Source organism: Strix uralensis, chromosome 23 (assembly GCF_047716275.1).
Source record: "Strix uralensis isolate ZFMK-TIS-50842 chromosome 23, bStrUra1, whole genome shotgun sequence".
Taxonomy (NCBI): domain Eukaryota; kingdom Metazoa; phylum Chordata; class Aves; order Strigiformes; family Strigidae; genus Strix; species Strix uralensis.
The window spans coordinates 6,658,953-6,675,379 of record NC_133994.1 but is presented as its reverse complement, the minus strand read 5'-3'; the positions used below and the strand labels follow the sequence as shown (position 1 = coordinate 6,675,379).

Sequence of the window (16,427 nt, the reverse complement as noted above, 5' to 3'; positions counted from 1 at the left end):
ATTTTTTTTACTTTAAATCAGAGGAAAAAAGCAACAGCAAACATCTCACCAACCCATTTCACACAGTAATTACTTATGGATATACTTCTATAACTTCAGTGAGAACATACTTCAGCGAAGTGGTAACTGTATTCAGTGCTGCTGCTAATCAAATAAGGGCATAAAGGGCAATAAAAACACGCACAGATACTGGCATCAATAAAAAAAGTATACAAAGCGTTTTACATGACTGTGTACCATGGTTGTTTCTGGTTAAGAAAGCTTCCATTCAGACGACTTTTTTAGCAAATTAAAAAGGGCATTTCTTCAGTGTAGTATCCTCTGTCCACATTCCCATGCCAAAGGGACTTTGTAAGATCATCCAAAGAGAAAAGTACTTACGAGAAAAGTTTAAGGCAACACGTACTTTTTCTATAGGTATCTTTAAGTAATACAATTGTGCGTGATAGACAAACAGATCTATTATTCCTACTTGGATAGACAAATGCAAAATAAAATCACGTACACTTGGCACTGATTAAAACAACACCCTCCTGTCAGGATATTCTTGCATCCACATAGCAGAGTACTGCCTCACAACAGAAATGTCCTTTCCCAGTATTTTCACTTGATTCTACGGGAAACACTTAGGGTTCCAGAAAAGTGTACAACTTCCTGATCAACCAATTTCTGTGACAGATTGTTCACTGCACATTTGAAATGGTAAAGTGGTTAAAAAAGAAATGGAAGCCTTCAATTTTCAAGCCACTTTTATAAGGAGCTGAATTATTACCAAAAGCCTCAGGGTAAAATAGATTTTTCTGAAGATGTGTTCTTATAAGAGGTGCCAGCAGCAATAACTTACATGCTGCTAAAGGGAATTCACACACAAAAAAATTAAATCCATGAAATAAAATAAATCTCACAAGCATACATGTTGTGGAAAGGAAGATTATGAAATTTAATGACACTGAAGATTTTAAAGAACATTTCTTTTTTAGTGGATTATTTACTTTTCTTATTAATAATTAACTGTTCTAACATCTAAGTATTTTGATAAAGTCTTACATTTATACTCACCTGATTCATTTTGAATTCCTGTTGTGTTCTGAAAAGATACACACAACAAAGAAACTCCTTTGATTACATGAGCCCTAAAAAGAAAAACAGACAATTGTAACATATACCTACCTACAAATTTACACTGAATTGAAAGTACACAGATCTGTAGTTTCTCTTCCTAAAGCATTTGTCACAAAGCAGCATATTGCTTTATAAAAAAAACCTGCTCCAAGCTATAGTTTTGCTATTATAGCTCAAATGTATGAATAATCTCAAGACAGATATCTATCATTAATCTTTCTCCCAGTTTTAACTGATGATGCAGCAGAAATGTGCTCAAGTAGGATTGTTTCACTTGTTTTAAAAACAAGTTAGCTTGTTCAAGATTGAGTACTTTACGAGTCAGATCTCTTCAGAATTTAGTATCAAAGCATTATGAAAGACCTTAAGTGGGTTTCAAATTAAAAAAAATGCACGCATTTGAGTTTCCACTCTCCCATATTAGAAATATGAAATTCTTCCTTAATTTGGACCTTTTATTAAGGTATTTTATTACACTAAGGCATCTGGCATTCTTGTTTAACAGAAGCCTGAGATTTCAAAAGGTTTCCTAGTTCCAGTAGGCATCAAACTTGAAAGAAAACTCATGACTTAAGACAAAACTAATCAGAACGATGACATATCTAAGAGTCTAGTACATCAACTCACTTCCTTTTTTTTTTAAGATACATACAAAAAAGCATTATTGCTGGAAACACTATCCCTCCTGGTGTCATACAGCATTTTCAATAAATACCCTTTTTTGAAGGTTAACTGGTACTTAACCACTTAAAGCACTTTATTTAAGTAGTGCTATTTCTTTCCTCTCTTTAGTTTTCTTATTATAAAAATGATTAACTGATTTTTACTAAGTATTTTGTATAAATACTAATTTTTAATTTAAAATACATTCAAGCAAAATATACTCCAAATAAATTTCACATAGTCCTTCACATCTTCACACTGTAAGAATTCTTAATGGTGTATAACAGTGATAATACTGCCAAACTTCATAGAATTGTTGCATTGCTTAAGAAATTCGCAAGAAAAGGAAAAACTTCCTTGAAAAGGATATTTCTATTGTAAACAGCTCTTCCAGGATTAACTCCTTTTGTCCTGATAATTCCATACTATTTAGCATTTATCTGAACAGCTGAAACATCTGTATTTCAGTTCCAGTTTTGCAACTTGTTCTGTGGTATTTACAGTTTGCCAGCATAGACCAGTTACAGGATAAGGAGCTCCCTCTCAACAGCTTTTAAAAATCTGAAGAAGAGCCTCCCTTTTGGAATGTACCATTACAACTTCTAACTTATTTCAGTACATCTGTCAAATACAAATCAATTCCTAGGAATGATACATGCCAAGCATTCTATTTTCTAAACTTTTCTCTAACACCGACGGAAAACATAGCCAACAAACTACCGAGCAAGTAGGGAATGCTCCCCAGGTTTCATTACTAGTTACAGTCACTCCTGAGATTGTTAAATCTTGCCACGACAATAATGTCCCTTTGGCTTGAAGTTTCTTATGCATTAGCACGCAGTTGTTTCTCACACATCTTTACTTCCCTCAGCCTTGACATCTTAACTCATTTTCCCTCCTGACAAATACGATTTCTACTTCAGACATTTTTACACAAATGTTTTAGGCAAATGGTTTCTGAAATTTGATCCATAGACTGCCTGTCATCTGCTGAAAGGCACACGGAAATGCTGAAAGGCACGTGGAAATGCTGATTAAAGAAAAAGCAAAAATTGGAGTCAATATAAACTTCTGTACTTGAGGCCGAAATAATGGAGAAAAATCCAGTGCTGCTCTTCATTGTTCATTGGGACAATACCCACACAATGTCAATTTATAAATGAAATATTTTGGATAGCAAGAGAGGCATCAAAACATTTCCTAGTGTGAAAAACAACTTATTTTTAGTAACAAATGTCTTATTCTTCTATACTTGGCTACAAAACAAAAAACAATTACTCACATAAAGACAACAAAAGCAAGAACCTTTTATTGACATCATTTTAGAGCACAGCCTGATGAGCTACTATGGCTGTAGCATAGGAGTTTAAGTGGTTATTGTCTCCAGCTGCCTATTTCCACCTTTTCTCCTCCCTCTGACTGAAGATTATCACTCCCTCAATGACAAGGGCTTAACTGTTCACATAACCATTTGCTATCATGGTTCTGCAAAGTGATTTAGAAAACCTACTGTAAGAAGTGCACATATGTTACACTGTGATAAATGACAGTCATCTGAAGTATATACGCCATTTCCAACACTGAATAAAACTGGAAGGCATTTAACCCAGAACTCTAGATATGTAAAGACAACAAGGATTTAAAGCATTGTCTTACAAAAGCAAACATTCAACACCATCACTACTCAGCCACTAAACATAAACGAATTTGAGAGACAAGTAAATATCAATCAAGTGATGGGTTGAAGGGTTCAATGCTAAAGAGAAGTCCCGTCAAGCTGAAAATTTCCTCTAAGCTGAGCTTTCTTAGCCAAGTTATTAAATAGTCAAAAATTTGAAAAGCAGTCCAGAACTTTTTTAAAAATTTAATTTCAGCAGTAAAAATACTTTTATTGTATTTCATATACTAATTAAAAGTTATTTTGCTTAGAATTAATACTGTTTTCAAAGTCTTTTCAGAACAAAAAATAAGCCTGGTATTTTTACAAGTTTTATTAATGCTTCGTTCAGCTTTTATAGAACTGGTTATATCCAAACCTCTCAATGGTATTTCTTAGGAGAAGCTGGCAAATTTTAACATACTGATATATTTCAACATCCACGTAACACAGCTTAGGTAGATTCGTAACAGACTGCGCTACTCTATACTCTTTCACCTACAAGTTACCAGAGGAACCAGTTGACCATAAAATACAATTAGATGTGAGATTAAGCTACAGTAAACCAAAAGCTTCAACAAGTATTTATAAAGCTATTAAAACGCACACTTCATCTTAAAAATTTTACACATGCACTTCTGACAAGTTACATTTAGGAGCCCTCTAACTGAAAAAATGCCTGAAAATATTTCCCCAATTTTCTTTCCTCCATGTTACCTACTTTGTTAACAATGAACTCAACTATATGGAAAGCAAGATTTTTTTTTTTTCTTCCCAGCCCAAATAATTAAGACTATATACAGACTTCATACAATCACTAGTTTTCCTTCTACCTAAATGAAACCTGACATAAGAACAGAAGACAAAGTATCTGTAACACTACATTTGGGATTGAACTTCTAATACACAAAGTTTAACAAAACCAAGCAAATATGAAACAAATTCTACAACTGCTACACAAATATTAGTTCCCTGTATCATCAATGACTACCAAAAACGTATTTATTCTCATCACTGCAAGCAGAAACAAGCTTTCATTTCATACCCTAATGACTCATATCACATACAGTCAAGTCCAACACAAGATTGGCCAGGAAAGCACCAAAGAAAATGATACTGCTCTGATTTATCATCAGGGGAATTGTGATATATTAAGTGTAAAGAAGACCACATTAAATCAGTTTTAAAGTTAGCAATAGTCTACAACTGTGTTAGTACCTTGAAAAAGTCACGTCAGCAGCTCCATCAGAGGTAACAACTGTTTCAATTCAACCTTTCCTCCAAACTCAACAGCAACATATACCTGCATCTATCAGTCAAAGACCTGGATATTGTTAGTAACATCTATCACAGTAAACTTTGAAGACTCACTGAAGTCCCTAAGATAAATAAAGGTTGTATGCAAAAAATGAAGCATGCTCACCAGTACAGCAACCTGATCTTTTAAAATTATTTTGTGGAAAACATTGCCAAGTCATATTTATTCCAAACTGCTACCTACTACTGTATCTCATGAGACAAAAATGTTATGTGCTTTCTCAAGACATTAAAGCATCTGGGAAACAAACACAAGAGAAAGAAGATCTACTGCATCATATAATCTTAAGAGTTTCAGAAAAGTGTATTTCGAAAGGCTCATTGTTAGGCAACAAATTATATTTATTTAGAGAAGAATACACCAGGCATCTATATTTAAGGAAACTCTGTGGTCTCTCTAAAACAAAACATCTGAAACAAAAAATATTTTGACCCTATTTCTGAATTTTACGCCCTTTTTTAATTTTAAATATTGCCCTACAAAAAATATAACTTCCTGGGAATAAAGTTTGCAAACAAGAGCAAGTAATATTATACAAAGCTAACATTACAGATAGGCTTTTTCAAGCTATATCAGATGATACTTCTGGTAAGCATTCCTAGGTTTTACTTCTGATTTTATAAGTCATGTTTATGATTTCTGTATCGAAAAGCACTTTGAAAGATAATGTTGCTTCCAATTCAGAGAAAGGAAAAACCAGGCATAAGAGTACCAATCCTCTTCTGGAAGCTGAAAAAGGGACACGCATTACGTCATTGCTCCGGTAAAAACATGTTCGTTATAGAACCAGGAACTAAACTTGAAAGTCTCAACAATTTGCTTTCTTAATGACCAGCGGTTCAGGCTGGGATACTGCACAGCTCTTTGTTTTAGTTTTTAGTTGCAGCACATGATTTTTTTAATTTATTTTTTTAACATCAGGCCATTTACATTTTTTCAATTCAATACTGAAACACTTTAATCCACAAATCTTCAATGTATTAGGTGAAACAAAGCTTGCCCCCCCCTCCCCCATTAAGTTCATGTTAACTCTGAAAGATTAAAATATGTATTTGATAGAAACAAGAAGCACTATCTATGGGCACTTAATTGCAAAGACATTTTCAGTTACTCAAAGCTGACAGAATAAGAATGGAGAAAAAACAGGCAAACAGTGATTTTCTGAACACTAAAATCTATTACCTATTGTCCATTAAGAAAACAGGCTTTGCTTACCGCCATGCAACCAAATAAACTGTTACACTTTAGAAAGGTTTATTCAAATAACCAACAAAATATGCCAATAAATCACCAACACAAAAATAAACCCCGAGTTTATTAATTAAACAACAACTAGTCAAGAGAAGTCAACAGAAAATAACAAGTCTCTAACCACTGCAAATATACAGAAATACCATTCCAACCTTCAGACATAAGTATACTTTTTATTCTGCTTGCAAAGACAGTAAATTCAAGTGAAAATTTTCTAAGACAAGTACATTGCTGATTTACTACTATGTGAAGAAGTCCATTTCGGTCCTTTTCACAGGACAGGACTCAGCCTCCCAATTTTGCCTACAGGCATGTTTTATACAGAGGCAGAGAAGAAATATTTTTCAGCTAAGAATACAACCAGAGAAAAAACACATTAGTAAAATAAATTATTTCATGGGGGGGTCGTCAAGTAGCATGTGAAAGAGCAGGTATGATCCTGATAGCAAGTTCAACAGCAAATACACGGCAGTGCTTTAGAAAGGTATGCCAGTGCAGATACTCCACAGACATGAGTTTTCAAACTCCAGCTGTTTATAAATCCCTGATCAAAAACATACAAGTAGCAGTCTCCAATCTCCACCAGTAAGCAAATGACTCATGATGATCAAGGTACTGTGCTATTGCTATAAGCCATACACTAATTTATTTATTTTTTTTCTGGTTGAGATCCTCATTCGAAGGTCTTGCAGGCACACTGCAAATTAACTATCAACTGGATACCAATGATAACAGAAATACATTACCACACTGGTCGTCTCTAAATCTCTCTGAACTTCTGTTTTTCAACAGACAACCACCTAGTAAGCAACAATATACAATCTCCTCTTTATATACTATTACTTGTTTACCCCTAAGGATCAAGGCTTTTCTGTAAAACAGTGAAATGGGGACATCACTGCACTGGAGGATGGACTTCAAGAGCCATTTTCGTTTTTACAGAAAAATAGTAGTTTGCTTTGACCTTCTGCTTTACTTCCCTTCCATTTTCAAGCAAATATTCATGTAGAAAAATAAGGATGTGTTATACAAGTGTATATAAGGACTTCTCTCATCTTCCACACTACTCTGGGAGAAGGCTGTTCTTTTGATCCCCATATCTGCACTAAAGAGGCATCAGTTCAGAAATCTCCAAACACAATAATCATTGCATTTCTACCTAAGATATTTTATTCCAAGTGATGATTTGCCTTTTATTTAATGTAACTAGGGTTTCACTATAAGCAAAACTTGGCCTCATTTTCATGGTCTATGCCATGGGCAGACAGGCTGTTGAGACACTTCTGCTCTAGCAAATCCTGTGAGCTATATGCTTGAAAACCAACAGGTACTACTACATGGTTCTCCTTGCCATCTCTACAAGTCCAGTAGTCCTTCCATTTCTTAAAAGTCATTCCCCCCCATCAATCAGTGATGCAGTTCTCTATCTGAAGAGTGCCAATGCTATCACTGATTCACCATCACGCGTTCCAACAGCTGGAAGAGCTGGAGGCCTCTGGTCTACACCAAGGAAAGCTTAACTGAAATCTTAACATGCACATCATTTTTATTAAAACAGAGCAAGTGTCAAAAAACAACATCATAATTACATGCCACACCACTGTACATCTCCAGTTCTCCTAATCTACATAGTATGTGCCAATAAACTGAACAAGACTTTGAATTCAAATAACACGCCCAAAGTCAAGAGCGTAGACTGGGAACGGCAAACTGGCGTGGCATGAGAAATGCAGGCAGTCCTGCTGCTGAAGAGCTGTCCACTGCTGAGTACTCAAACGTAAAATAAGAAAACTGTTTCTCTTGCCACTAAACGATCAGATGGCAGGTGCAACCACATCACCTGCCTTTCCCTTTTCGACAACTGTTGAAAACAATTTAAACTATTCTTTACTATTTCAAAATGGAAATTTTGCAGCTTCTTATGAATTTCAAACCACTAGAAACTTTGCTGAAGATTTCAGCCGCCTGCTCATGAGGTAGCTACCAGCAGGGCTCCACATGCCGCCCTGGCTTCAAACACAAAATGTACCTGCAGATACTACTCTTGACCTGTTCTAAACGTCTTGCATGCAAATCTTGCCTCTCACCCCAAACATTCTTCCCCACGGTACCACTGCACCACCATGAAGAGACCTCTGATTTATGTGACACGTCCAGGACACCTCCAGTGAGGAAACCAATTCTGAAATTAATTTCTCCAAGCTGCCGCTCACCCAGCTTGGCTGACGCTTGATCTGCAGTGAGCTTTAAAGGCGTGTGAATTGCCAGAACTTTTGAAGACTGCGTATTATGAACTGTTTGGAAGACAACAGTTGTCTCGAAACGTCAGGCTGGCAGCAGTTACAGAGCTCTGCTTCGCCAGCTGACACCTCCGAGGCAGCATTTTCAAGAGAAAAACCTGAAAAAGCAGCCCAGGGGATGGAGCACCTTCTTCCAAACGGCCTCTGCCGCCATCCTCCTCCCTCCGCCCGGACCCCCTCTCCTCCAGGCTCCCCCGCAGGGCACAAGTCCCACGGCCGCTCCTCGCACCTGCAGCCCGCACGCCCACCCCGCGGCCACTGCCGCCACCTTCCTCCGGGCACCCCCCGCCCCGGGGCGGCTCCACCCCCCCGAAGGAGGCTCCTCCGCGGGCCGGGCCGCCGCCACCGCCGCGGTCCCCTCCTCCCGCGCCGGGCCCCCTCCCAGCCGCGCCCCCGGCGCCGCGCCGCTGGCTCTGCCCACCGCCCCCACGCCCCGTCCCGCCCTCCGGCGCGGCGGCGCCCGCGGGCAGCACGACGGGCCCCGCCGCCTCCCCCTCACCTGCGCCGCTGCCGCCGCCTGCGGCCCGGCTCGAAGGGGCGCGGAGCGGCCTCAGCTCCGGCACCGTCCGGGCGCCATTTTGTCTTCAGCCTCGGAAGTGACGTTGGGGGGAGGCCAGCGGGCAGGTCCCCCCGCCGCGGGACCCCCTCCGGAGCGGGGCCGCCCCCCGCCCGCCGCCCCCCATCTCCCCGCACCCGGTTCATCCCCAGTGTTTCCCCGAGAGCCCCTCAGCTCATCCCACCTGCCCGCGCCGGCCTCCGCACCGCGGCCTCCAGCCACCACCCTCATCCCAGACAATGAGCTGTGGAGAAGAGCAGGTTCTCTTTCCCTATTTCTTTTTTTTTTTTTTTTTTTGTCTGTTTTTCATCTTTTGGTAATAGTACAGCTCCGCAGGGAGGTGGTTTTCTCGCCTCTGACTGAAAACGAAAAAAAAAAAAATTAGTGGCTGAGGGGAAATTATTTGAATAACTGGAGGTGATGTGTGGAAAGATCCTCACCCCCTGAGGAGACGCGGGCAGTGTTTTGGGGCTAGCAGTCTGACAGCCTCAGACCCAGTTTTGCTGCACATATGTTGTGCTGTCCCGTGTAAACCAAAGTTTTCTCACTGTAATTTCTGAGCAAGTACCTGAGAGGGAAAAAAACCTCATAGTCACCTCCTGGGAAATGCTTGTATTTGTATTGTAGGGCATAACAGTGTGTCCCTTTAATTTGAAGAGAAAAATAATTTTCTCACTTGAATTCTGTATTCATAATATTGTCGAAGAGATGTAGTTCTCCTGGGCTAGGACTATTTTTAAAAGGAAATGTTAAGGATTTCCCATTTTCCCAGATGAAAACCCCCTGACTTAAACCCATAGGAGATGGGAGGCATTAATGCAGTTAGAGATGAGAGGTCTAAAGTTAAGAAATGTTTTACATTTCTTTGATTATTTTGTTTTCACATTCATTGTGCATCAAGGAGCGACATTAAAACTGTCGATAAGCCTGGGCACACAAAGTACCTGTATAGTACCAGGAGAGAGGAGTCCCATTCCATGAAGCTGGAAGGTTTCCTTAGGAAGTAGCCAAGCAAATCACCTGACTACGCTCTCTTGTCAAACAAGCTTTTTACATCAATTCACCGTATTTCCAACAAACACAGCTACAAAGATAACATTTCAAGCATAAGGAAAATGCACACTCTGAAGCCAGAGAATTTGAATGCCTCTGTGGTATTGCTTAAGTTTGCCAAGCCACAGCAGACTGAAAAATAACAGGACACAGTGATCTTCCCACCTGGATTACTCAGGATATGTTTATATTTTAAAATGTTGCTTAAGTATACCAAAGTCAGTTTTGAAACCTCTAATTTTAGTAGTAACAAATCCTAATATAAATATGTTTAAACTACTTTAACTTATTAGGCTAAATTAATTCTAATTTAGCTGTATTAACATTTCATTTTCTAAGCTAGACTAATTACATCTGTGTAAGTTTTGGAGTCATTTTAAGAAAAACCAAGGCTTCCATTTAGCATGTTAGAGCCTTATAGCTATAACAGAGAAAACAAAAACATAGAACAAAATACATACACCATCAGCTAGAGTACAAACCTTTCTACCTTCAAGATTATTAAGTATATGGTTTTCCAAAAGAATCACAAATAATACAAATTATGACTTTCCTCAGCACACTTAACTCTAGAAAAAGTTTCCAAAGCAGCTTAAAACACAGCCCTTTTTAAAAAATAAATTAGCCTATTACCTTCTTACTTTTTCCTGTATTATAGAGGTATTGTTATTGAGACTGTAAGCCAGGCAAGGTAGGTATCAACAAACTAACCCACAAACTTACAGTACTGACTACAAAATACTGATATTTTTAGCATTTCTTTTGACTTTATTAATTTTATTTTGATTTTATAACTTCATTGCTACAGTATTAATTTTTACTCACTTGTTTAAAGCTGAAAGGAGTAAAGGCTTTTGATCAAATACTGATACTACTTCTCTATTCCTTCTTGGTTAAGGCTGTACTGGCTCTTCAGAGGCTTAATTTGAAGACTCACCCTGCTAGTGATTGGTGGATGTCACTGTAAAAGTCATGTTGGAAGACCACAGTAATTTTAGGCTGTGAGCTAGACTGTGAAAGTGAGTTTATTTTCAGTGAGGCTGGTTGTCTTTCTTTTCCTGTATTTTTTGTTTCCTTACAGATTTTGCTTGGCTTTGTATAGTGATAAAGTAGGAATGTTGTATAGCTAGGATTATTTTCTTGGCTTACATTTGGCTTAATTGAACATTTTAAAAATATTTTTTTAATATATTTTAGTATTAAATACTTAAACAGCTTTTTAATGGATGGTTTTAAAGGCTAAATTGTTTATACTTGCTCAAAAACATAATTTTATTTCTTATTGTGTAGAGATATAATGCTGAACCAACATGAAGTTCTTTATAGTTGTAGAATCACTTATGAAGATTACTTAACTCTGTTGCTTTTAATGTTTACTATTTATTAATTACTTTTTGTTGTATGCTATTACGTTGTAGGTGGAGAAGGGACTTTTGAAAAGCTGGAGCTCTGAACGAAGTAGAAACAGTTTTCTCAGGTAGCTAATTCTGTAACTGCTTTTGTATATGTAATTGCTACTAATACAAGGTTATAGTTTTATGATAATAAAAAAATTTAAAAAAGCTCTTGCTAAAGTTTGTAGATTCTTGGAAGGTTTATGCTATGAATGTTAGAAGAATTTTGAATGCTAAGATAAGCGATATTACTCCAATTTTGCTTTTTAGAATGTTAGTTAATAAGACTTTATAATATAAGAGAGTAAGTAAAAACAAAGCATCTAAACATTGAAGACTTTACAAATCACTCTCTAAGACAGGATAGGCTTTTAGATTGGTTTGCACTTATTTTATCTACAAACCAAGGAACTCTCACTTCTAAGTGTTTTAAAGAAGTGTTAGTTCATTTTTTTCAGTCAAAATCCTCAGTGTAGAAAACAGTAACGTTCTGTCAATATCTGTATGAAATGTAGCTGTCATAAGCATATTATGTGTGTGACTGCAAGAAGTGGAAAAAACTTGTCTGATGCTGTCAGTTTGTCAGTAATTTTGGTAACTAACAGTTGCAACATTATCATCAGAACTAGCTCTGTGTAGTCTTGGCCTTCCCATAGGTATTCCTGAGCCATTTGCTCAATTGTGTCAGCTATTTGGTAGTAAACATGCTCTTGTACTTGAATCCTGTTTATTTCCATTCTTATACAAATGGGTGCAAAGTCTTGTTTAGGCTTAATATTTGGAATTTTTAGTTTGAAACATCTCCTAAGACATTTCAAAGAATAAAAGGATAGTCAGTGCGTTAAAGAAATCACTTCTGACCAAAAAAACTTCCTTTTAAACTAAAGCATCACCACTATATATATAGTGAAAGGTTCTCACTTAGTATTGCATAATATAACATTTCTATTTGTCTTAAAGCAGATTCTTTTTATTTTCCAAATTTAGCATGACAGAAGTAATACGAAGAAAAGATAAAGCATGAAAGCAAAGTGAGAGGAAAGACGTAGGGTCCTTCTGCCTGCTAGAAATCTTATCAAAAGCTTCCAGAATATGGCACTGAGTCTGTCTGCCCACAACTCAGCCTCTGCATCACAACAGTGAATTAATAATAAAAATACATATGACAACAAGCCGATTATCTATGCTCTAGATTTCCTTAGAATAAAGATGAGAATGCCTGTGATGAATACTAGCTTGTGGGTGTAATAGTAAGTACTAATCTGACAAAGTTAGTACAGGAGGCCTCTACTGTACAGAATAGAATAAATGAACACACGAGGGATGCAAATAAGCCACACTGCAAACATAATAGTGTCTATGTCAAAGGCTTGGTGAATCTATTATAAGGTTATCCTTGAATAATATGTTCATTTGTGTGAAAATAAATCACTTAGAAAATACACTTTGCTTTTGGAATTGCTTGAAGTAACTTCAGTGCTGTTAAGCTGTCTAACAGTAATAACTGATCTCTTTAGGTGTCACTGGGACTCATTAAACCAAAAGACAGTAGACAAGAGGCATTAAAATTGCTTTGTAGAATCCTTGTCTTGTTCATGCAGTGATGTGTAATGGATTAAATTCTATGATCATCTTCACAAATTTCTGCTGCCTTTTGAGACACAAGAATAGGGAATAATGTGATACCCACAAGCACAAACTTTCACTTTATCTGTAAAAGTAGACTTAAGGATTTGGAGAATCTTGAGGCATAAGGTGTGATTTCTCATCTCAGTATTACATATGTTGAACTACAGGGATTCCAATTATTCTACTTTAGGGGCCTCACTGGTAGTTTCCCAGCCTGTGTATTTTTGGTTTATCCCATCACTCTTACTTTAAGCAGCTGTGCTTTGCTCAAGTGTTAATAGACACTATTGTTTTCCAACTAGCTGCCACTTAACCAGATTCTATATCCTTAGCCTGCATGCTTTGATTGTGAGTAAAATATATCTGTACCTTCAGTACATTTTTTTCTGTATGCTTCTAATGTAGTGAGACCCATAATCCTGTAATCAAGTATTGTTTTCCCTGTTTTCTTGTTGATATTCCAAGTTCCAAATCATTTACACCTTTCTGTGCTGCTGTGTTCAGTTAAAATATAACTTTGAAAAGTGAAAGGTGTACTAGAAAGACATTAGTATTTAGCACCCTTTCTTCTAAAGAAATGCAAGAGCTATGTGAGGTAGTTGAATCTGGCCTATGTCTGATTAAAAATATATTAATTTCTTTCGTTAATAACTGCTGCTTTTCACAGATGGAATGTTAGGTGTTATTCCAATACTTGAAACAAAACACTACCGAAGGGAAAACTTGGGTGAGACTCACTCCTGTTATGCTGTAAGGCCTTACTGACATTTGAAAGGAGGCTGAGGATCTGTTTAGTATGGACTATGTTTTTAAAATGATGGTAGGCTCCAACAGGACAGGATTTTTGATGTTCAAAGCTACATTTCTTTCTGAAAATGATTAGTGTTTATCTCAACAGTGACAACCAAAGTATTGATACAAATGAACTTATGTGGGTAATGGGATTTGTAGTTTAGGACTGTGATTGTAGGCTTATTGGCAAAAGGTGAGAAAGGATGTAGGGGAGCAAAATGCTATTTTATCTCTGGCCTGGAATTAATATTGCTAGTTTGGAGTCATTAAATAGTAGAGACTCACATTATTTATCAATCTTCTAGCATGACACTCTTGATATAGAAGTCTTCCATGTATGAATCTTAGGGCTCTCAAGCTGCTCATGTAAATTATGAATGTCTCTACAAAGCTTACTGCAACATGCTACCTTCTCAGAGTGAGAAATGCTATAGCAGGCCAATCACCTTTTGCTTTCAGAGCAATCTAAAACCAGTGAGGCTAACAGACTGGCAGCATTAAAAAGTCAGGTGACAGATTTTGTCTGAGGGGAACATGAAGAAAACATCCATTGTTACAATGAAAGTACAGCTTGCAATATCAGCCTTGTCTCAAACTCTCTTGTTCGCTTCCTCAGTCGCTTCTTTGCAGTATTCTGCACTTGTATCGAGACACATCTGTGACTGTTAATACTGTTTTTCCAGAACCCATCATTCAATCGCACTGAACAGGAACAAGCTGTCTAGTTCTGGCATAGTCTGTGCTGGGTTTTGTGCCTCTTCAGCCCCTGTTTATTGCCAGATAGACTTCTCAATTTGCTTTGCCTGGAAGTTTTTGCTTTTGTTGACTATGTTGTGTCGTCACTTATTTGTGCTTGAAACTTAGGTAGCTCTGTGTACAAGTCATCTTTACTTTCCCTGCACTTACATTGAGAATACATACCACCTGGTGGTGTTTCAGTGGACTTGCACTTCAGTTTACACTATCTCTGGTGGTCAGAGAATCCTACAAATCTTTAGCTGATTAAAGTTCTGAACACTTAAATTTTTTTGTATTCAGAAAATACCGATATTGCTGCTACCGTGCTCTCTAAAATAATGAATTAGGGTTTCAGGTTACCTGTGTGTGCTTAAACACACACACAGGCACATAATATGAGCACACAGTAGAGACAAATACTAGCAAAAAATTTTTGTAAAGCTGCATGTCTGACTGAATATATCAGGGTGACTGGGAAGGTGACTGTTGCGTGGTTAGAGACAGAGAACTTCTTGTGTGTAGAAGTCTTTACGAGCCTTGGCAGGAAAAATCTTTCTAGAAAAGGTTTTTCTCTTCAGAGGGTCTGAAGTAGCCTTGACACTAGCTAGACCCAAGTGATACCAATATGGCCAATTCTTCTCTTGTTAATTGGAACAAGATGTCTATTATCAAAACTCTGTGCTGTTCTAGTTTGTCCTTATAAACATCAGAGACAATGTGCTGCATGTTGTGGCTTAAACTAATAATTTCTCTGGGCAAGACTGATAGTTTGAACTGCTAGGGTTACTGGTTACTTAATAGCTCTATATTTAAGTAATGTTACTAGTTTTTTCTAAAAGAGCTTTTTGACAGATAAAACAAAGAATTGGCTGAAGTACTAGGATAGTTGGGTAACTTGTACTTTAAATGTCCTGGGGAATGAGCCTCTTAAAACTCAAGGACTTAAGTACTCTTGCTTCTTTTACTTCCTTCAGGTTTAGGTGATTCTTTCTAACTTAGCCTCAAGGTCCTTCACAGTCCTTATTCTTATATCTGCTTTCTACAGCCTGAGTCATCTTTGTACCAGTAGCAGGTCTTGATATAAAAATCTAGTTTTTCACAACTTAAAGCAGTATCCAAGTTTATCAATGGAGTTTTATACTACTCACAGATGTCTCATGGTCTGATTGTTATTCTTGTCTGAGTTGATTGCTTGCCTGTTATACTGTACATAAGTTCCATATCTGCTGGCCAACAAGTGCTCCTTTTCCTATAGCTATGGAGAAGTTCTTTTTCAGGATCACCTTATGGAATTGGTGATATGGTCATACCTAGTTAGTCTTGGATATTTGGCTTCCATATGCATGCTCCAGTTGGCCTTCCCACAGTTCCCATGACCATTTCCATGAAAAGTCCCATATGACTGACTGTAGCAAAATGGTAACCAGGATATCTGATGGGGCAGGGTACTGGTGTCCAGTTAATGAAGTCAGTTCACTACCTCTTGATCACAGGCTATGGAACCTAAGATTTTATTTTCTCTTTTTAAGAGAACAGATGTCTTCAGTCCAAGACTGAGTAGACATGCTTCGCTGGAACATTGCCCTCTCCAGAACTTGACAGCTGCTGAGGTTTTTGGTCCTTCAGGTAAGTTATATAGGACTTACTAGCCATTACCTGAGTACTACTGCTACTAACGGGCTAAAACTCATCTCTGTCAATTCACTTAAACACAAGAAATATTTATATTGAGAGAAGATGTTGGCAATACTCTGTGGAAGGGAAAGCATGGTAAGAATAGTGTTTGGCTCTGGTTTTGGTTACCTACTACTTGCATAGTGACAAGCTGGCTCTGAGGATGAAATAGCACTGAGTATGGAGAAAGCATCTGATTGTTGTCTGTACTGCTTCTTCCAACTCATAGCAATGGATCAATCAAAATCACTTCAGGTGCTGTATGGATGGTGTAGGCATA

General features: G+C 37.7%; 2 protein-coding genes across 4 annotated transcripts in view; one reads left to right on the top strand and one right to left on the bottom strand.

Moving 5' to 3' along the window:
- The window catches only part of PRDM2 (PR/SET domain 2), a 74,695-nt gene extending 65,800 nt beyond the window's left edge, over positions 1–8,895 (bottom strand). For all 3 annotated transcript variants that reach the window (XR_012632052.1, XM_074892934.1, XM_074892935.1), the window contains exons 1-2: positions 8,811–8,895; positions 1,060–1,133 (exon numbers count right to left, since the gene is read on the bottom strand). Coding sequence is in view for 2 of the 3 variants with exons in the window: in XM_074892934.1 (XP_074749035.1) it covers positions 1,060–1,068 (9 nt within the window). In the remaining variant the exon portion in view is untranslated. The remainder of the gene's footprint in view (positions 1–1,059; positions 1,134–8,810) is intronic.
- LRRC38 (leucine rich repeat containing 38) overlaps positions 8,893–16,427 on the top strand; it is a 68,246-nt gene continuing 60,711 nt past the window's right edge. Inside the window, exons 1-4 of the transcript XR_012632053.1 lie at positions 8,893–9,127; positions 10,819–10,939; positions 11,339–11,397; positions 16,003–16,099. The gene's annotated coding sequence lies outside the window, so the exon portion shown is untranslated. The remainder of the gene's footprint in view (positions 9,128–10,818; positions 10,940–11,338; positions 11,398–16,002; positions 16,100–16,427) is intronic.